Raw genomic sequence first — 23,182 nt, 5'->3', positions numbered from 1 at the left:
TGATAATGACTCTATATTTACTATTGGTTTAGGGCATTTCATCTTGCCAACTATACTTATCGTCACCGAATTATCACCTAGTTGGCAAGGGAAAAGTGCACAACACTTTGGGAGATTTACTTCACTATAGACCGCTCCCGGATGGACACCTGAAAGTATCAGTTGATGTTGTATTAGATCATGATGCGGTGCTACCGGTACCTGACATGGTCTCAGAGACAACATTGTTGCGAGATGCAATAGGGTCATTTGTTGCATGGCCCTCAGAGCTCATTATCATTGGTGATGAGGTATATTGAAAACCATTATGAATCATTTAGTTTTCGAATGTCAATTCTGCACCGTTACATTAATTATTTTTTACATTTCAATTTTAGACTGCTCCTACAAAACCCGCAATTAAGGGTAAAGGGATTTTACAGGAGGAGGAGTCTGTTGCATCACTAAAAGAGGTACATTTAAAGTGTTAATATATAATCTGAATCTAAAACTGCATGATTTTATATTTTACCTAACTTATATGATTTTTAGGCATCTGCTCGGGGGTCACAACAAGTGACGCAGCAAGTTCGTAGCGTACCACCCAAGGGTCCTCCGAAGCCAGCGGCAAAAAAAGGTGGTGCTTTTGTGCCTCGATATCGGACGACGCTCAGAACACTTGTTGATATGTCCAATTTGAAGGATGGTGCTTTCCGTGAAATCAATATGGATGAAAGTATCTTTGGTGTTGAATTCCTGTCAAATATTGCACTAGATGACTGGGAAGAGATTTTTACGCATGAACAACTAGGCATCGGTAATATGCACTCATACATCCGGTAATATTCACTCATCCGATATATTATTTAATTAGTCGAACAATTTATTTACACATTTCAATGAAAATAATCTAATGTTTATTATGTTTTTATTTAAGGTTGTTGTATGACAAAGTGTTGCGCGGGACTGCATTGTCAAACAGATTCCGTTTCGTGTCTTCCGCCCATTGCAACGGAATGACAATTGCTACGGAACCAGAATCAGTTAGACAGCGCTTAGTCGATAGATTCCTGTCCACCGGCAATACAGAAAGTCTGATTCTTTGGGCGTATAATACCCGACCAGTAGGGTTAGTTTCTCATTCTTGGTTCATCTAATCTTTGTTTCTTTTGCGTAGTAAAATTTTCATATAAACTATTGTTTTAATTTATAGAGCACACTGGTTGTTGCTTGCTATCAACCCTATAAGAGAAGTGGTATATTTTTTGAATTCGGTAGATGGTGAGTGGACCAATTATCCGGCTATGAAGTCAATGATTGATACGTAAGTGGGATCGTTCTAAATATTTGTGTATATTTATATATTTAATTATTTGTGAGATTGATCTAAACATATGCTTTTATATTTTTGTTAGATCAATACAAGTGTTCTGAAGTCAAAGAGACGCACAAGTATCCCAGACTAAATCAAACAACATTACTTGGATCAAAGTGGAGGTACATTAATTTTCACAATTTTGCTTATAATATTTATGCTACTTGATAAAACAAGACAACTATAAAATCTTATTTGTTTTTCTATGTAGTGTCCGATACAGCGAAACAATTCAGATTGCGGATACTATGTTTTGAGGTTTATTAAAGAAATCATTCAAATGAATCCATTAGAGATTCCAATCACGGTATGGATTTATAACTTAAGATAATTTCTTATAATTTATTACATTTAACTAAATCATTCATATTATGTTTTTGTTATGTAGTACTTTGATGACTTTTCTGCTGCTTCTTACATGAGACTTAAGTTGGAAGAAATCAAAGAGGAATTGTGTCAATTTTATATTCAGCAACTATTCATATAGGTATGAATACATTATTGTGTGAACAGTTTTATGAATACATTATTTTGATAATGACTTTGTGTTTGAGTTTCTTTGGTGGATGTTGGTTCATTTTGCTTAATTAATATTAGTTGACGATGATGACGTTGTTATATGAATCATGTTTGTTTTTGTTGTTGTTAAGTGGTGCTGATAGTTTGATTTGAAACTGGATTGATGACACATTACATTGGTGGATTGATGACACATTACAATATTGGTGGATTGATTTGAAACTGATAGTTTGTTTCATGTTTGTTTTTGTTGTTATTTAGCCTTTAATTGACCGTGTTGTTCTGTTCATACTTTGCAGGACCAGGCCGGGAAACGATCAAACTTTTGAAGTATAATATTATAGTACTCTAGGTGGTTACTAACTTTGTTCATACTGTTGCTAATATTTGAAGTATAATACTGATTTAGTTTGTTTGACATGAGTTAGTTACATGTGAATTGAACTATAATGATGTATATATATATATATATATATATATATATATATATATATATATATATATATATATATATATATATATATATATATATATATATATATATATTGTCCTACCTATGGTTGAAAATATATCACAGGTCGAAAATATATTACAGGTCGAAAATATTACAGGTTGAAAATATATTACAGGTTGAAAATAAATATAAAATAACTCATTTAGCAACGACATCGCTTTTAAAAAACGCTATTAAAGGGCCACCCACTAAAGCGCTTTATTACTAAAAGCGCTGCCTAAGATTAAAAAAAAGCATAAAAAATAAAAAAACGCAACCTACGAAAGCGCTTCTGGATAAAAGCGCTCTTATAGGGGGGGCTACCAGAGCGCTTTTCTGGAAAAAGCGCTGCTATAGGGGGGCTACGAGAGCGCTTTTGGAGTTTCAAAAGCGCTGTCGTTACCTACAGCAGCGCTGGCTTTGGCAGCGCTCTTAAAACCCAAAAAAAGCGCTTTTAAAGCCCTTTTCCGTAGTAGTGTTGGAAGCAACTCGAGGGGGTCAACGAGGGAGCACTTTACTTGGGACACACCTTTGTGAGAGACACACCACATATTCACCTAAAACCTTAAGGTGATAGGTGTGTGGGTTCTCTCACTTATAAAGTGTTCATTCTTTCCTTTTTTAACCAATGTGAGACTTTTTCCTCACACTTGACTCTCAACAATGGTAAGATCACTCATATCCAAAATTAGAGATCTAGCACGAAATAAACAGAACAAAGTAATAAAAATCTTAGAACATAAAAAAAAAACAAAACGAAGTGAGTGCAAAAGGAGGGAGAAGAAGAACTCACCAATCAGATTATGGAAATGCAGAAATTATTGTACCTTTTGGGAGTGTAGAAATTGAAGGAGACAGTGAGTGAAGGGGACAGAGGAGTTAATGAAGCCTGGAAGGAATGGATGAAAGTGAAACCCTAATTTGTCACACTAATATATATTTAGTGGCACTTATGTAATTTTATGTCTAAGCACTTATTGAAATTTTTGACACATGCAATACATGTCACTGCGGAAGTCCCAATAATGATTATCAACTCACAAATCTATATCTAGAGTTTATTTTTCGATAGATGAATATCTTTAGGTCAATGTTTGAAACATATCTCTCAATAATGATTCAAATCAACAAGTATAACATAAACAACAATATATTCACCATATATTAATAATCAACCAAGTTCACAGCCAAAAGATCAAAAGAAATACATATTATACAAGTTAACTACCTCTAATCTTGACACAAAAGAAGTTTAGCTATCCATATCCATGGTAGCTTTAACAACAAGAAACAAAGGAAGATTCACTAGCATCAAAAGTCAAAGATGAAGATGGATGCTTGAAAATCTTGATGGAATTCTTCATATATATATATATATATATATATATATATATATATATATATATATATTTTTTTTCTTCACTCTATTTTGTGCCATAAGATGATGTTATGTGAAAATTTTGGTAGAAAGATAAAGATAAGGTCCCAAAATATCTCCAAGTGCCTAAAACACAAGTGCCAAAAAGTGGAAGCTCGCTTAACCAGATGACTGCGCTAAGCAAGCTTGCCAAAATATCTGGTTCCACTAAGGGGACCTAACTAAGCGAGCTAAAAAACATAGCTTTGTTCTAGAATTGAAAGTGTAAGCGCGCTACAACCCTCGCTTAGCGAGCTCATCAATGATTTTCTTCAATTTTTGGACTTCTTGACTCTTCTCAAGCATTCCTAAGTTCCGACATTTGCCGAAGCTAAAAAAAACCTACAAAATGGATAAGAAAAGTGAATAAACCAACATAAATACAAACATAAGCTTATACTTTATTTATTTACATGAATTGAATGCTTAAACACTACTAAACTATATAATAAGTTGCAAAAGACCACAAAATTATGAACAAATATATCAACAACTTGGTCTCTAACATAACACAACATAGTTATACACTTCATTTCAACCTTCATTTAAGAGTAAATTGAATAAATTAAACTAATTCAAACCAAAACTAAAATAATAGAAATAATAACTAAAATAAAGTTTTAATAATTAAATTAAATAAAATAGAAGACCAAAATAAACATGTTAAATTTTGATATCGACATATTAAATTTTTTAAAGAAATGTTAAAAATGTCAAATCGATGCATTTTTTTTAATTGGCCTGTTTTATAAAACCGACTCCAATTCTTTTATCGAATGATTTTGGACAATTCAATCTGATTTTTCTAATTTTACTCTGATTTTAATCCATTAGCGGTTTTAAAAGGTTTTCCCAAACAGATTCATCTCGATTTCCGGTCCAACTGATTGAATCAAACTGTCGGTCTAATTTTTAAAACATTTAACCGTCAAATATATATATATATATATATATATATATATATATATATATATATATATATATATATATATATATATATATTAAAATACATTATTCATCATGTGATGGATTATGATATTTTCTATTTTTTAAAAATAAATAGAAAAATTCTATTTAAAGATAGACGTAAAAGTTCAATGTTTTTAAAAAATAAATATGGTAGCAATATCTACTTGATAGTAGTGGGAGATGTCCTATTTATTTTATATTTGTCTTTATCCAAATCCTATTCCTTATGATGTCCAATAATTCACTTATCCATGATGACTGTTGCTGAATCCATCAAAATATCATTCAATCAATAATAAATGAATGCAAGACCAACACATACCTATAATTTTTCCAACATTCTTCTGCTTGGGGATACATTGACTTATAAAATAAAACTAAATCAACTTTTGAGAGCAAAATTATACTAATATATAAAAAAAATAACTTAATTGGTTGAATACTAGTTGCCATTTTATTTTTAATATCTTGACTAATATCTCAATAACTTTTCTATCATATTATTTGTTGTAGATACTTAACGTGTTTTTGTTAAAAAAACCTTTATTCCTTGAGTAAAAGAGGCACAAAAGTAAGAAAAAAAGAAGAGAAAAAAAAACAAGAGATATTCGAAAAAGGAATAAAGGAAATTATTCCCATTAGAGAAAGTAAATCACCCTTAAAAGAAATTTGATAAAGATGCATGACCTTTCAATGGGAAGTCTTTTTCTTTTTGTTATTTGTTGAGATTCTTTTTAAGAGAATTTCTTGATAATCATGAAGAAAAAAAAAAGTAAGTATCATTATTTATAAAGCAAAATTTTAAAATATTTAAATTTATTTAAAATAATTAAATATAAAATTAGGCCATATAAAATGATTTTTTAGTCGAAAATTGAGAGTGATTAATATTACTTTGTTTATCAATTAAAAAATCTAAAATACTTACTGTTTTTTTTAAAAAAAAAAACTAAATGTTAACAGTAACGTATATACATGTTTTATTTTGTAAAAATAGTGAGTAATTGATAAATTAAATGTTAGCTAATATTTATAATTGATAATGTTAGTGAATATTTATAATTGATAATCAATACTTGATAAGTTAATAGATTAAATTTATAAAATTTAATAAAATTAATAATAAATTAGCTAATTAATATAAAATAATATAAAAATATTTTATCAACCTCAACTATATATTTTAATTTTCTTTTCAAACGAGAGTACTTCATTCACCTCACACTCGTGAGAGATTTCATTATTGTTATATCTTTGTTCAAGTCTACTACTAAGAGCATCTCCAACCGTGAACCTATTTTAGGGTTCTTTGCGGGACCTTTTAAGTCACGTCAGCTTGAAGCAACTCAACTAATTTTTCGCTCCAATGGTGCAACTCTGAAGAACTCATATTGGGTCCCACAATTTTACTTTATTTATTAATATTTTATTCATATTAAATTTTATATCAATTAAAATAATAATTTTGATTATTTAAATTAAAATTAATATAAAATTAATAAAATTGTTGGAAAAAGAATTAAAAATTTATGAATAAAATGATGAAATTGTGAGAGAGAAATTTGAAATTGAAAAGAAAATAAAAGAGAAAAATTTTGTGTTGGTAAATTTTTTCTAAAAGACTATATTTATAATAAAAAATAACTTAAAAAAAAAACAGTAACTAGCCATTGAACAGCTAGTTGTAGTTTTATAACATTAAAAAATAAGGAAGAACCGTTGTATATTTATAAACCGTTGAACAGGTGGAGTAACTTTGAAATAAAAAAGTAACATTTTCATGTTTGCCATGCTGGCAAACCAACCCCACGAACCTCCGCTGGAGGTGGTCTAAGACTTCTCTTACAATCTTTTAACAATAACAAAGAAGCACATCACTTTCTTGATTTCCACAACACCAACAACAATAGTGGACTTTGAATCAAACTAATTCAAAGAACATTTTTACAACAATCACCAAACAACTCGATGACCATACCAAAGAACAATGATGAACTAAATCAATACAAACAAAGTGTAGAATTTGAGTAATTTGAAGACTTGACTTGAATTCCAAGAATATGACAAATTGATCTTCTTTTTTTCTTGATCACAATCCAAACATATATAATTAAGTACACAAAATAATACGAATGAAACTCTTTTCGATGATGTTAAGAAGTGTGGGTTTGGCCTAACTCATCCCTACAAAACCGGCTAGTAGGGTGAGGATTGCCTCCACTTATAAGGACATGTTCAGGCCATATATTGTCCGATGTGGGACTCTTAACACACCCCCTCACGCCCAGGACTAGACAACTGGAGCGTGGAAATAAATGGTGGGTGGCCCGATAGCGGAAACCATAGAAGGTGGCCCACCGGATCTTAAACCAGGCTCTTGATACCATGTTAAGAAGTGTGGGTTTGGCCTAACTCATCCCTACAAAACCGGCTAGTAGGGTGAGGATTGCCTCCACTTATAAGGACATGTTCAGGCCATATATTGTCCGATGTGGGACTCTTAACAGATGAAATGAAAATTATGCACAAAGTTTCATTTTTGATGAAAATATGAACACTTGAAAAAGTTTTTGAATTATGTAAAAAATGATGTATGAATAAGGTGATTGAAAAACTAATGTTTTTTCTTAAATATATTATGCCTCTTTGAGTTGATACAATATTTTTAAAAAGTTTCATGATCATTGGCAATGATTTAGAATCACAATGATTCATATTTTTCAAAATAATATGGTGTTTCCAAAAAACATTAAAATCGTGGCACTTTCAAATTGTTACAACAAACAGTAAAATTGTAACGGTTTAAAACTGCCACGAAATAGAAATAAATTCAAATTATAATATTGGTTCAAACATACACGGAGGAAGTCAAAGAAAAAACAAAAAAAAATGTTACCAATATTATAATATATGTTTGAACCAATATTATAATATTATAACAACTCCTTTTAATATATTTTCTTAATAATACGATGTTTTAAAAAATATTCAACTTACACGGAGGAAGTCAAAGAAAAAAAAAAAAAAAGAACATGATGAATTGTTAGATAGATTCACGAATCCTATTTTCAGCATATTTTATATCATTATGTATGTGCGGTATTTTGATCATATCTAAAGTTTCGTAACCCTCGATTGATGTGCGACTCACTGCAAATGAAAGCTAACATCAATGATTAAAAATCACTCGAAGAAGTCAAAGGCTATATTGAGTTTTTTCTCCTCTGCTAAATCGTGTATGCTAGAGTCAAACTTCCTCATCCCAAATTTATGTGCAACATTTACAATTTTTTCAATACAGTTTATGTGGATTATAAGTAGCTAAAGCCCTCAATGTAAGGAATAAGTAACCGCCTCTAAGAAATTTTATATTCCTAAATTAATATTTATAATGTCCTTTACCTTCTGATCAATCGTACATTATAATTCAATTATACGTTAAAAATGAATTTCGATCGACAATGCTTGATATAAATATTTTTGTTAATTATCATCTAGTACCGGGAATAACAACTTAAAATTGTAATCTAATGGTTTGTTGGCTAAAAAAAATTATGATTAAATATTCTAGAAAATCAAAACTCACTAAAAATAAAGTTTAGCAATTACAAAATTAATTTAGAGTATAAAAGGATTCAAGAGCAAATTTTCAGTCCTCATACTAGTTTTCCAAATAGGAAAAGAATATCATTATCCATGTTACCTGTAAAAAAAAACATATTCATATATATCCATATCAACATACTAACTCAAAAATTAAAATAGAAAAAATTATCATCATCAAGTAACACCTTCAACAGGGGAATGATGACTGCGTCAGGTTAAACCCTGCCTGCTGAATCACCCCACGTGGCAAACACATGTAAAACATAGACAAAGATTCTCAATCGAACGGCCTATATCACAAGATCAAAATCTCACCGTCCAATCCCAACAACCCACAGATTCGTAAACCGTTAAAATCATCACTCACACCGTTACCAAAAAAAAAAAAAAGAAATTATAAACCCAAAAACTAAGAACCAAAAAAAAAAAAAAAAGCGAGTTCGCTTTGTTCGTGTGAGAAAAAAAGAAGAAGAAAAGTAAGCGTTGAAGTTGAAGTGAAAATTCGCAGACTCTTCGTCGAAATTTCTTCAGATTCTCCATTTTCGCTTTCGATTTTCATCTTTTTCATAGCTTTTCTATCCAATCGAATCCTCCTTTTTCCTTTCGTGTTATTCTCTTTTTCAACAACGGAATCTGTTAACAACGAAAAAGAACTTGAAGTTTTATTTAACTGGGAAGAGTTGTTGCTGTAAGATTATTTTCTTTCCTTTCAATTTCTCTACAAGCAAACAGTGAGGAATTGAGAAGAATGCAAACGAGGTATATGGAGAGATCGAATAGTATGGCGAGAGAGAAACGAAGCTTAGATTCAACTGCGATCGAGGAAGATCAGCCTGAGAGGAAACGACCTGCTTTAGCTAGGTAATTTGTTTTTGAATTCTTCAAAATTGATGATTTGTGTGGATTCGGTGAAAAAATGGTAGAGGAAGTTGTTTTTATTAATTGAAATGCAAAAATAAAATATTTATAGTTATAGGATTTGATTCTGGTTGATATTCTTTTATGTGAAAGGGAAGAGGAATTTGAATGTAATCTATAGGTATTGTTTTTTTGAGTTTTGAAATTGAAAAAGTTTTGAGAATTTATTCGATGTTATATAGAGTATTTGAGCTATGATGCTTCTGGGATATACCTGGTAAAGTTAGTGGAAAGTACATATGAAGAGTATTTGAATTGGATAATATTTGGTATATATTTGTTTGGATCCTCTACACGCATGTTTCGTATCTGTATGTTTGGTTCTGCGGTGAAAAAAAATGATTTTGAGTGAATTGATTCTGGTTAATCCCCATTATGCCGAATGCATCAATCAATAAACACCATCTTTACTTTTGTGGGAGAGAGAAAGAAATCTTCTAAACTTTTAGGTGTTTTTGTAAACTAAGAAAATTGGTTGGACTTAGAATTAGTGGGGACAAATTTTTTTGTCATGTTATAAGTAGTTTTTGTGTTCACATTTTAAAGATATATTTCATGTGTTAATTTTTCTGATGAATGCGTTTATTTTTTACCCTTCAACTATCTATGTAAATTTTCAGTGTGATTGTTGAAGCTCTGAAGGTCGACAGTCTGCAGAAACTTTGCTCATCATTGGAGCCTATTCTACGAAGAGTTGTAAGAAAATTAAGTTGATTGTGTATTGATTCACTGCCTTCAGGCTATATTATCGAAGTTATAACTTGCATGTGTCACCCAAAGAATCAGCCCCTAAATGAGAAACCGCGTGCTTCTGGTTCATTAGGAAAGAAAAAGAAAAAAAAACTTGTCATTTAGGTTGGTTGACTTCTGCTAGATATCAATACTTTGAGACTCAGACGATATTGGGTAAAGAATTAGAGATCTCCTTCATTTTAAACCTTAACAAGCTGAAATAGGTAAAATATTTGTATCATATAAACACTCCTTGTGAGAAGGCTTTTGGAATAAGGAACATATATTTAATCACCTCACTTAGCTGCTAACTTGTAAGATTCTGATAAAATCGATCGTTCTATGCTATGGTGTTTATATGCCTTGTGTTGTAAAAAATAATTCCTTGGAACAACTGTGTAACTAAGTAAGTGTATATATGTGTGCTACTTGGCATGGATAATGTTTAATCCTGGACTTCTGTTTCTTGTTGCTGAACAGGTTAGCGAAGAAGTGGAGCGCGCTTTAGCAAAATTAGGCTCTGGCAGTCTTACTGAGAGGTAGCTTTTTTGCCACCCCAGCTCCTTAATATAGTTTCTTACAAAATTCAACCCTACATCATAACAAGAGTTATTTTTATTCACCATCAGTGTAAAACTTCTTCACACTATTATCCATTTTAGTGCCACCACATCATTAAAAAGTGTTTGACTATGATAACAACTATTTGACAGACCGAATTCCTTAAATTATATGTCGAATTGTCAATACGTAATTGGTCTATGTCGAACTTATTTTTTCTAATACTCAAAGTAAAATACAGATCTTCTCCAAAGCGAATAGAAAGTCCAGATGGAGGAAATTTACAGCTACAATTTAGGACCAGGTTGTCCCTTCCCCTCTTTACTGGTGGAAAAGTGGAGGGCGAGAAGGGCGCTGCCATACATTTTGTCTTGATTGATGCAAACACAGGCCGTGTTGTCACGTCCGGCCCAGCGTCATGTGTCAGACTAGATGTCATTGTACTTGAAGGGGATTTCAATAATGAGGATGACGATGCTTGGAGTCAAGAAGAATTTGAGAGCCATGTTGTGAAAGAGCGAGAAGGAAAACGACCTCTTCTGACTGGTGAACTGCAAGTGACCCTGAAGGAGGGTGTAGGAACTCTGTCTGATCTTACATTTACAGACAACTCTAGCTGGATAAGAAGTCGGAAGTTTAGGCTGGGGCTAAAAGTTTCCTCGGGTTGTTGTGAGGGAGTGCGTATTCGTGAAGCCAAAACAGAGGCTTTCACTGTTAAGGATCACCGTGGAGAATGTAATTACATAACTTTATATTTTTTGGTTCTATCATATCTCTCTTTCCAGATCATATCATAATGAAACTTATACTTGATTGTAGTATACAAGAAACACTATCCACCTGCCTTGACTGATGAGGTATGGAGATTGGAGAAGATTGGCAAGGATGGATCCTTTCACAAAAGGCTAAATAAAGCCGGAATATGTTCTGTTGAAGACGTCCTACAACTTGTGGTTAGAGACCCACAGAGATTGCGGAATGTAAGAATACACACACTTCTTGTTAGGGAAGGAATTTTGAAGTTTGATCAAATGTTCAAATCTATTTGGCTTAGGATTAACTTAGTGATTTCATATTTTATCAATTCAAGTTTCTTATAAGCTCACTATCCTTATGCAGATTCTGGGGAGTGGCATGTCAAATAAAATGTGGGAAGTTCTTGTTGAACATGCTAAGACTTGTGTCCTCAGTGGAAAACTCTATGTATACTATCCTGACGATGCAAGGAATGTTGGTGTTGTTTTCAATAATATCTACGAGTTGAGTGGCCTAATCACCAATGACCAATATTACTCTGCTGATTCTCTCTCTGATAGCCAAAAGGTAAGTCAACCGGTACAGTAAATTCTGTGTTTATGTTTGAATTAGGATTTTATCGTTGGTTTTCTTCCCTAGTGTGATAAATTTGGGTTCTCTTCGCACTTACTGAAAATGTGAACCATCCTTTTGGATTTTTTGTTGGGTAAAAGCTGTTCTTCATGTTGAACTCCAGCTATAAATAGTTACAGTTCTACACTTAAAATCCCGTTGGTTACAAGTTATTTTGCTTTTACTCTTGGAACTCTTGTATTACAAAATTTCTTGCCAGTTTTAAAATCTTAAGGCATAGAGATATATCCTTGACATGGATTTTCTAATTTTTGTGAACATATCAGATGCACAGGTGGCTTAATATGAACACATCACTTATTGTTACATGTGTTAATAGTTATGCTTTGAAACATCAACAAAAGAAAAAGTGAAATTTCTAAACAATGTGAGTTTCTTTTTTTGTAGGTTTATGTGGACACATTGGTGAAGAAGGCATATGAGAATTGGATGCATGTTACTGAGTATGATGGCAAGTCTCTGTTAAATTACAATCAGAACAGGACTTTGGGTATGGCCCAACATCAGGTTCCACCGAGTTCACATGACTATTCTATTTCAAACTCACATGATCAGCAGATTTCTATCCCAAGTCTACCAGTTCATGTTCCTACAGGACAACCTTCAATGGATGCTGGTATAAATGTTGGAGGTATATAGTTCTAAGTAAATATTATATTAATATTAGCAACAAAAGCAAAAGGCTTTTATATAGTTCTAAGTGAATAATACTATTATATTAGCAACTAAAGCCAACAGCTTTTGCAATTTATTTTTGGGTTCTCAAGAGCTTAGTGGTGATGTTCACACACTAAGTGTTGAGAAGTGAGAAATCTGAGGTACAAATTTGCGCACCTGCATATCAAATGTTGCAGCTACCATCTGAGCCTTTCTTATGGGACAAGGCTTTTACAGTTTTACTTTACGTAATTTCTCTTTTACTTCCCTCCTTTTATTTTTCCCGATGTTTCTCTTCTCAGCGTATTCTTTTTCCACTTTTACTCAGTTCATGCACCCACCACCCTCATTATTTCTCTTCTCAACCTCATTAAGTGGACAGATCTTCACACACACCACACTCACTCCGTGGTCAAGTAACTACCTTGCTATTTTAGATTATGTTAGCAAATAGTACTTTTTTAGTTTGCTTATTGACGTGATTTTCATATGATAGTTTTTGTGTGAAATAGAAAATGTTAGTTATTATTTTATTAGTGGGGGGAATCGAACTTATGACCTCCTTATCACTCCAGCCCCTATGTTTCTCTCCCAAGCCACCTTATCACTTCTTTGGAATGACAGGTCTATTCTGTGTCACATTGTGAAAACATGATTTCTTGGGGTTAATATTAGTAAAAGAGCACATTGTGAAAACATGATTTCATGTGGTTAGTATTAGTTGGACCAGGTTTTCCCTGTCCTAGCGACCCACGATTTATATTCACGTGCACCAAGCCCAATTGTGCTGGGCTACTTGGGCGTGAAAGGGTGGGTTTAAGATTCCTACATTGGATGAAATATGGTCTGGAAATATGTTTATCAGTAGGGGCAATTCTCACTTTACAATCCGGTTTTGTAAGGTATAGTTAACCAACCCAAATTCTAAGAAATATGCATCAATGTGTATAACATTTTTATCGCAAAAGATGTTTGTTGTTAAAAGAATGGTTTCAAACAATAAGTATTTTGATAGCTGACTACATATGTATAATATCTGTGCAGGTTATCATCACGGTACAACTACCAGATTCTCAATGCAACCACAGAATGCCGATCTTAATTCTGCTCTTCAGTTTGGTAATACTACCTTCCCTCTACAAAACCTGCTGATGAGTGCTCCACACCAACCTCAACTTCTAAGAAATGAAAATGAGTTGTCACTTGGTCCCCCACAATCAGCCACTCCTGGCTTTCAGACTCCCGGCCTTTCAGATCCTACTTTTAGAGGATTTGATGACTTCTTCCCGGAAGAGGATATTCGAGTTAGAAGTCACGAGATGCTAGAAAATGAAGATATGCAGCACCTGCTCCGTATCTTTGATATGGGAGGGCAACCTCATACTTCCTTTAATGCTCCTGAAGAAGCATATCCTTATTCATCTGCTTACTTGCCTGCAACCTCCATGAACTACAACGTAGATGATGAGCGAAACCGTTCTTCAGGGAAGGCTGTTGTTGGCTGGCTCAAGCTAAAGGCAGCTTTGAGATGGGGCATTTTTATTCGGAAGAAAGCTGCTGAGAGACGGGCACAACTTGTTGAGCTGGATGACTCATAGAATATGAAACAGGAGCCATCTCATGTGATGTTGCGAGCAACAATATTTGCGGTTGTAGCATCAAGTGCTTCTTTTCTGACATTTAGAAACTGCTATCACGCTGAAGTTTTGTAGCATCAGTAGACATAATATCTTGATTGGATTATTTTTTACAGCCTAAACTTAAAGCTCCCACCGTGCCTTCACAAACAGTTGTGCAGCAACCTCTGCTGCACAGGAATTTCACCCTGCAACATCTCATATATGTTTTACTTATAATGTTTTTTCACTCTACTGTCTATCCTGGTCGACAAGGAAACCTGACAGTTTTTACCACCTGGTTCGAGCAGAAGAGTCTTCAACAACTTTAAACTCCTAGGTTCTCGGTCTGGAAATTCGGAAAACTAGGTTTGTTTGTTGTAGACAGTTAGCAGGATGTACTGAGTTGTTATATATAAGCTACACTACATAGGTCGAAGTTGAACCTAACTTGTGTGTTGTGTAATTTTCTTGCTGTACAATATTTACTATCAACAATAAATTATTGGGTTTGGAAGTGCTGTTTTTCTTGTCGGGTTTATGAATTTATTGTTATAAGAAGTCTGCACGCCATCCCCATGTTTGGGGATACTACTCTATGAACATTTGACACAAACACAAGACATGATACAAGAAAATCGATATTGATAGTAGTAATTTGAAGAATGAATAAATTAAACGTAGTTATGTGTTGCAGTAGCAAACGTAGTTATGTGTTGCAGTAGCATCAGTGTTGGACATTGACACATGTTAGACACCGACACATGTTGGAAACCGGACACACCGTTGCAAGAGGTGACAATGCTGTAGAAATACTACTAATTTTGTGATACTCATCTAGCAAGTGCGAAAAAATGTTATACCCGACCTAGAATGTTCTTGAGTGAACAAAAGTCAATCGTTCATTTTTTAGCTGAGAAGACAGCATAGAATGGTTTGACAAAATCATGATGGTCAATATGAGGAGGAATACAGTCTCCTACATCATATATATTGACAATGCAACTATCTGGAACGCACGTTGGAGGAATTATGTTCCATCGAAGCATCCTCATGCGTGGTAATGGATCAACCTCTTCATTTCTATTTTTGTCCTGCAACAGTTTACAAAAATGAATCAATAAATACATCAAATAATGTAGTAATTACTAACTAGAAGAGAAAATTGAAATGTGCATACTTACAACGGCATAATTGTAACAGCAGCGTCTCGCGTCCTTTACCATGCATCCATTTTATCGGTCTTGAATATGTTTTAGCTGTGAACAATGAAAACATATATGTAAGAATCATATTCATTCTATGTACTAGTGAATAAGATGTAACAAACATGTGTACAAATCTGAAATAATTACAAACATGAGAGATAACTTGTAAAATTTCTTCCTTGTTCAGTGGCTTGAGAAGTTCCATGTTGTTGTGTTTGATTATCAAGTTTAGAATATGTTGGAAAATAAAAAGTATTTTAATAAAGGAGAGAATAAATAGGAAAATAAAAAGTATTTTAATAAAGGAGAGAATAAATAGGAAAATAAAAAGTATTTTAATAAAAGAGAGAATATGTTGGAAAATAAGAAGTACTAGTATTTTAATAAAAGAGAGAATAGTTAATTTATCATTCCCGAGTGACTTGGCCAACAAGCAATAATTTATTTAGTATCTGTTTTTTTTTTTTTAAATAGTTACTCAAAATCATTCATACGCCTCCCTTTTTTATTATACGTTACTTTGGAGAAAAAAACTGTATTAAATTATACAGTAAGTTATTTTATAATTTCAATGAATCAATAATACTATTTTTTCTATTATACCCTTAAGCATTTATTATTTTATTTCTTTCAATTATTTAAATTTGTCTTCTCCATACAATTAATGAATGAAAATTTTGTAAAATCATTTATAATTTCTCTTTTTCATACAATAATGATTACTTTTCTTAATACGTGTGAAAATGCGAAAACGACACCAAATATATGAAATTTATGTTAGATTTCATAATATTTTTATATTATCAAATTGAAAATTCACATTTATTTAATTTTTAATTGCAAATTTAATATTAAAATTTATATATATTGAAGAATTTTTTTGGCTCACACATACCGAATATCCACACTTTTCGGTTTTGTAGTTTTTTTTCCACTTTTTATTACCAATTTATCAATCTCTTACCTTTTTTACTATGATCAATAAATATTATGTAAAAATTAAAATAATATAATAAAAGAAATAAAAAATATAAAAATAAAATTTAAACAGAAATAGAAGGCATAGAGAGAATAACGTGTGCCACTACAATAAATTATATTAATTTTTTTACTTTAATAAAATCAAATATGTTTAACATATTTAAAGAAATAAATAGCCCTTTTTATTTATTTATTATTCTCATTTTTATTATTTTTAATATATTTTTTTAAAAGTAAATTATTATAAAACCAAAATATGAATATGTGAAAATAATTACAGGTATATACATTATTTGTAATTTATAACGATTACGAAGTTTAAGATATCGAAATACATGTAGATTATGTGACCAGGAGCTTTTTTGTGAGGGTTTAGAAGATTTTTAAATAGATTTTGAAATGATATTTAAGAAATTGATTGCATGTATAAAACGTTACACTCCAAAATATTACTTTCGGACAAGCAACATCTTCAATGTCCCATGTCTGTTTTAGAGAACTCTCTATCTGGGGGTACTGTTGTTTCAAATCTCGAGCCCTTTTGGTAAAATAGGAGGAAAAACTGGTCCTCCCACTGTTAGAGTGGATGAAAAGTGTACAAGATGATTCACCTCGAGCACAAAAGTCGAGGCTTTTATAGTCGAGGTAGGAGAAGGAACCGGGGCAGGAGTGGGGACAGAAGAAGTTCCAATATTCATTGCAGCCACTATACCTTAAGCATCAACAAGGTTGTAGAACATATTCAAATTGTTTATCTTATCTATGCTATCTGCAAAATGCAATCTAGCATGTAAAAAAAGTATGAGAACTCTGCTCTCACCAAAAAAGCATGAGAACTCTGCTCTCACCGAAAATCGCCGAGCATGAAGATTTAAATGTTCTAGCACCTCAACATCGCTAGGCTCATAGCCTACAATTTGTAGGAAAGTCTGAATGAAATCTATAGCAAGGTCCATCCTTTCCAAATTGGCACGTACCTCCTCTTACGACAAGATGGGAGGGGGCGTGAGAGCCTTGACATGATTTATTCTTCTGCCAAAATTGTATATAAGGGCATCTAATGACCAAGAAGAAGTATATTCCTCCAAGGAAGCCTCAGACATCCCCTCTGACCCGGAGTGATCAGATATCAATATGATTTCCAGCCATGCGTAACCACTACTAGTCAAAAGATGAGGAGAACTAGGGGATGACCCAGATGAAGTTTCCATTTCAGAATTGTTCACTATATCAACAATGTTATCACTCATCCTAACTAAAAAGCATAAAAGGCTGAAGGAGAAATTTGAGTTAGAATGATACATGGTTAAAAAAGATTGATGAAGCAAGGGAGGTGAAAAAAGACAAAGCTTTAAGCGAAGACTCTGAATCACTTCTAATGGTGTTCTCAGAAGAAAGGAACGAAAATGTTTCTCAAGAAGTGTCACCAAAAGCTTGAAGGCTAAAAGGTTGCGAAAACTTCCAAATATTAAACTCACGTTATTTATAAGTAAATATAGCAGAAGGATCAAGACTAACTATGAGCAAAAATTGCAAAATCAACAACTAGAATTCCACTCTTAAAAACACACCAAACTCAAGTGCACTTAAGCACTCTATGAACTGTGCCACACCCTTGTTGATCATGTCATCGCATGTGTCAAGAATGAGTGATGAAGCGTCTCAATGATGAAACCACATTAAATGTGCATGTTCCCCATTATTTTTCAAAATAGACCCCAAGGAATTCAATTCTACCTCACACCGGCTTACTACAAAGAGGTCGATCAATGATACTTAAGGCTTACCTTGACTTCTTTAGTGACTGGTCAAGCCTTGAGGGCAACTGTTCTGGACCATTCAAAGTCCCAATTGGTCGAGGCCCAATCCAACAAAGGCTCACTCTATTCGGCCCGAATATATGTGATAAAATGTACACAATCAATGATCCCCAATTTGAGTACACTCTTCTTGAATCTTGAACTGACTTGGACGTTGGAGTGCTAATCATCTAGGTCCATCTTGTGTCGTCGTTAAGAAAATCGGAACCAACGTTCAACACCACCCCCATCATCATCTCATCATCTTCGGTTCCTTCGTGGAATTAGATAATCCATTACTGATTCCCGAATAAAACAAAAATTAAAGACAATTACTTCGATATTCTTTCAAAAAAATATAGTATTTTAAATTATATTTCAAATAAAAATTTAATTTAAAGAGCTTTTTCCGATATTTTAAATTTTTTTCCTTTTTGTATAACTTTGTTTGGATGTCAAATCTTAAAAAAAAATTACTCAAATTAAAAGTATTTTAAATATAATATATATATATATATATATATATATATATATATATATATATATATATATATATATATATATATATATATATATATATATATATATTAAAATAAATAATGAACAACTTGATAACAAAAACCTAATAACTAGTGGTTTAACAAATGCTCAATCTAGCTCAGATATCTTTATAAGGTGAGAATTGTCTCACTTTATAAGACATGTTTAAGTCATATATTGTTTGATATTTTACTCTTAACAATATTTAATAATTAATATTTAAGCTATTGAATATGAAAACTATTATTTTAATTTATAAAAAATAATCTTGAAATAACTAGTTTAAGTTTTAAAATTTTCTCATAAAATTATTTTTAAAATTATAATTATTTTTATTTAAGTTAAACCAAATGGACTTTATATCTTTCTATTATATATATCAATGTTGTTGTTGCTCTTTTACCGTGAGTTCAAAATGTTTATTGTTCGTTTATATTAGATTTTATTATTTCATTATGCTGTTTAAAATTTCTATAAGATTTTATTATTTTAATATAGTAATTTTTATGTTAATTAATACATGGGTTCATGACACAATAAATAAACACATGCACAAAGCTTAGGTGAATAAAATTTGATCTAAAACCATTGTTCAAAGGTGAGCAATTACAGTTACATTCTTGGTGGTACACTTCACTATCATGCTTGCGATAAGAACCAACACACACTTTTCCCCTCAACCAAGAGACAAACACAAACAAAATATAATGTTCACAGCATAAACTATACTCACAAAATATCCCAAAGAACCATAGAAACTTGCAATTATTCTTTTATCAACTTTACATCAGTATACCAGAAGCTGAAACTTGTGAGAGTAATCAACTAAGATAGTCAAGGCCTAGTGACAAATTATACTTTTGGACTTTTTGTTTTCCATTCATCTGTATAATTAGTTGATTACTAATAAGATATACAGTTAATTACAAGTTTTAGCTATCAATGAAGCCTTGTTCCAATTACCAATAACATGGTCTGATCAATTTCAGTGGTAGTATTTTGGATGTTGAGAAGCATATCTCCCTGAATATTGCATGTTGTCAGGTAATCCATCATGTCGAGGTCTCAGAGCTGGTTCCCCATACGGGGGATGCAAAGCTGAAATGTAATAACAACAAATTAATATTGCATTAATCTAAAAAAAAACTTTAAGAAAAATCATAAGATAGTAACTACATGTGGCTGGTGCAGGTATATGCAAGTCAGGATGAAAATCTCTGTATTCAACATTAGGTTTACCGTATGTACTATAGTTGAAAGGCTGCGACTCCCGGTATTCAACATAAGGTCTTCCATGAAAACCCATATTGTTGTTCCCTGTAGTGCTTGACCTATAATGGGTACCCAAAATAGGGTTTCTGTATGCTTCGATGGCACCATAAGTTGTGTAGGAACCACCATAATCTCTAGGAAAACAAGATGCTTCACCATTGGAATAGCGTCCACTAGGCATCCTATAGCCGGTATGAGAGATGGGAGAATGAGCTCTCCACTGGTGAATGCCACTTCCTGAGCAAGAGTGCCACAACGTCAGAATTATTAAAGATAATTATACGATAAAACAACTGCAAGATCGAAAAACAACTGGAAGTAGATAAGAACCTGTCGAACTTCGTTGATTTTGCAATGCAGGTCCGGAAGAAGACTGAGAAGAACCTCTAAGCGATAATGCCAATGGGTTGTTATATGATGGGGATAGGATATCTTGCTTCATCTGATCCAAATATTTCTGAGATGTGTCTCGGTCTAGCTCAATAAACAGAACCTTGAAATACAAATTAAGATTTAGTACTGCCATTCATGATTGATAATTTGATAGCCACATCAACAAAAAGCAGAGTAAGTCACTCAATATACCTGATCAAAATGCTCATCTGAATGAGGCAAATTCTTGCTTTTAGGTAATACATAATTAGCTGCCATGGATGTAAAAATTACAGAACAAGCATAAGAATACTTTATATTAAGAAAAATTGATAAATTAAACACCACCAAATAACAAGTAAAGTTAAAATAATACCTATCATGCTATTCAAAGCATCAACTGGAACTTCTTTGCCCATTTCTTTAAATCTTTGCTCAGACCGTCTTTTGAGCTCTTCTGGTATCGGGAACACTACAACAGCAGTCTGGAATGAACAAAATATTATATTACAAAATCTGTATTGAAATCATCTTCCAAGCTCCAACAAGCAAATAGGTAAATAACAACCTTTTGGTAATGTGTGAACGGCTCAAGCTTACGCTTGCGTGCATTTTTATACACATTTGTTTGATCGATTATATAATTCCGAGGTATGTTGGCCGCCCTGGACAGAATTATATTGAACATTGCACTTGCCCTGTCCATCAAACGATCAAACCTTTCACCGTAGTTGTTTTTCCGCAACAGTCCAGGAACCTAAATAACAATGGGTTAACCAAAAATTAAAGATAGAAAACTGATAACCACAAATAGCCCACAGGTAAACTAACCTTCATTTGTTCAAGAATTAAGTTCGTGCCAAGCAAAACATAACGTTTCTCTGGGTGATCTTTCACCCATTTTTCTGCCCATGTAGTCTTGCCTGAAGCCGGTAATCCCACTAGCATCATTATTTCACATTTCTTTGGATCCGAAAATGAAGGCCCCGTAACCGCATTTCCATCGGCAACAGCCAAGGCCCAAGGTCTGAACCCTTCATGAGGAACAAGTCCTTGCTCAACACTGAATTGCATCTTTACCACAACATTTTTCAACAGAACATGCGGAAAAAGTGCGCACTCCCAAAGAAAAACATTTGGAAAAGAAGAATCTGCTCCAACACCAAGTGAACCGACATCAAATTGAAATGCAGTACCCAACCATTTACCATTCTTAGAGAAACCAATAGTAGCAAGTGGTTTACTTTCAAGATCTATGCAACATACTATAGTATCACCAACACCAAACCTATCACCAAAATTCAAAAACTTGCCGGCATTGGAGAATTTGCCAGTGCCACCAAAACCAAAGCTATATTTTGTCTCACCAAGAGTTCCAACAGCATCATCACCTCTAGAAACACCAAGACGACAAAGGTGTCGCTGATCAGGAGCAGTGTCATCTGTATCAACATGTTGAGCAGAAACAACAACACAGCCATAGTAATATCTACCCTTAGTTATTCCAACATTAGCTCTAGCACCAGACCAACAGTAACCGAACCCTTCCTCATTAAGGCCATATCCAACAATTCCATTGCATTCAATGTTGAAATCTAACAAAATCAATCATGAAATACCATATATAAACATACAACTCTAATAAAGAAATTAAGTTATTGTAAATTAAAGAGAGAGTTTTGAGTTTTCATGAATTAGTGACACTGAAGTAGATATAGAAAAAAGAATACCTAAATCACAATCAGCGGAATTGAGAACAATGTTGGATGAAGGAGGCGATTCCAACGCAACTTGTTTTGCTTTCTTCTGATGACTTGATTTTTCCTCTTCCTCGCATGAGAAATGGCGCTTCATAGAAGTCATCATGGAACAAGACGTAGAAGCGCTAAATGAAAACACAAGTCATACTCAATTTATACTCCATTCTGTAATTATAATATGTTCTATAAAAAATTCTAATTAAATTTTATTACATATAAGTAAAAATTATTATTTAGTAAAAATAAAGTTTCTACTTTTATTTTTAGTAATTTCTAATATTTATATAATGTTATTAATTAGTTACTTATTTTCTATAAAGTTATTAAAAATTAAATTTAAAGTTTCCATTATTAATCAAAACTACCTAATATCTTAATTTTCCACAAACCAAATTTAACTGTTTACTTTTATTTATTTATTTATTTATTATTATCTTAATAAAATGATTTTTTAAATCAAAGAAAAAATATTTTTAGTAATTTATTTATTTGTTATATTTATTTATGATATTTATTTTATTTTTATACTTATTTAGTAAAATCTAATTTTTCCCTTATTGATTTCTTATATTGTTTTAAAAATAAATTTATCACACTTACTTTTTAAATATGAAAGATAACTTTTTCTATTTATTTTATTATAAAATATGAAATATAATTTCTTGCATTTATTTTATTTTATTTTCTAGTTTTTTAGTAAGAACTAATAAAATGTTAATTTATTTAGTAATAATATTTATTTTATTTTATTAGATATTTTCTAAAAAATAATTTTCTATTTTTTATTTTTTTTATTACATAGTAATTTTCTTTTAATTATTTATTTCAAACTTACTTTATTCTACTAACTTCTAATTTAATTAATATTTTATTTTATTTCCCTTATTCGACGTTTTTTATTTTCCAATATTTCCCTTATTTCCCTTATTTTCCAATATTTCCCTTTTAATTAATATTTTATTTTTATTTCCCTTATTCTAATTTAATTAAGTTTTGGAGTATATGACATATGTCTTCAG

The 23,182-nt window shown here is 32.2% G+C and overlaps 2 protein-coding genes and 1 long non-coding RNA gene across 4 annotated transcripts; 2 read left to right on the top strand and 1 right to left on the bottom strand.

Annotated features, from left to right (window-relative positions):
* Positions 1 to 1,387: 1,387 nt before the first annotated feature.
* On the top strand, positions 1,388 to 2,307 carry LOC131622787 (uncharacterized). The gene is made up of 4 exons (XR_009290003.1): positions 1,388 to 1,476; positions 1,566 to 1,661; positions 1,743 to 1,841; positions 2,173 to 2,307. It is a non-coding gene; the product is annotated as an uncharacterized LOC131622787 (long non-coding RNA).
* Positions 2,308 to 8,754: 6,447 nt separating this feature from the next.
* LOC131622816 (calmodulin-binding protein 60 C-like) lies at positions 8,755 to 14,748 on the top strand. Its single transcript, XM_058893848.1, has 8 exons — positions 8,755 to 9,219; positions 9,897 to 9,972; positions 10,489 to 10,547; positions 10,811 to 11,304; positions 11,389 to 11,549; positions 11,689 to 11,892; positions 12,346 to 12,589; positions 13,660 to 14,748. The coding sequence occupies exons 1-8, from the start codon at positions 9,107 to 9,109 to the stop codon at positions 14,211 to 14,213; spliced, it is 1,905 nt and encodes a 634-aa protein (XP_058749831.1). The 5' UTR covers positions 8,755 to 9,106; the 3' UTR covers positions 14,214 to 14,748.
* A 4,610-nt stretch (positions 14,749 to 19,358) lies between these two features.
* On the bottom strand, positions 19,359 to 22,262 carry LOC131622786 (uncharacterized). 2 transcript variants are annotated; one of them, XM_058893824.1, is made up of 8 exons: positions 22,134 to 22,262; positions 21,235 to 21,998; positions 20,972 to 21,160; positions 20,780 to 20,888; positions 20,617 to 20,675; positions 20,362 to 20,524; positions 19,936 to 20,268; positions 19,359 to 19,857 (listed from the first exon to the last, which is right to left on the bottom strand). In XM_058893824.1, exons 1-8 carry the CDS (start codon positions 22,255 to 22,257, stop codon positions 19,745 to 19,747), a joined length of 1,854 nt encoding a protein of 617 aa, XP_058749807.1. In that variant the 5' UTR covers positions 22,258 to 22,262; the 3' UTR covers positions 19,359 to 19,744. The 2 variants fall into 2 exon arrangements, with proteins under 2 accessions (XP_058749807.1, XP_058749808.1); XM_058893825.1 differs by having other exon boundaries at positions 19,999 to 20,268.
* Positions 22,263 to 23,182: the final 920 nt, after the last annotated feature.

This window comes from Vicia villosa, unplaced genomic scaffold (assembly GCF_029867415.1).
Source record: "Vicia villosa cultivar HV-30 ecotype Madison, WI unplaced genomic scaffold, Vvil1.0 ctg.000044F_1_1, whole genome shotgun sequence".
Classification (NCBI taxonomy): Eukaryota; Viridiplantae; Streptophyta; class Magnoliopsida; order Fabales; family Fabaceae; genus Vicia; species Vicia villosa.
The sequence above is the reverse complement of the archived record's forward strand: the minus strand, read 5'-3'. Positions and strand labels throughout refer to the sequence as shown.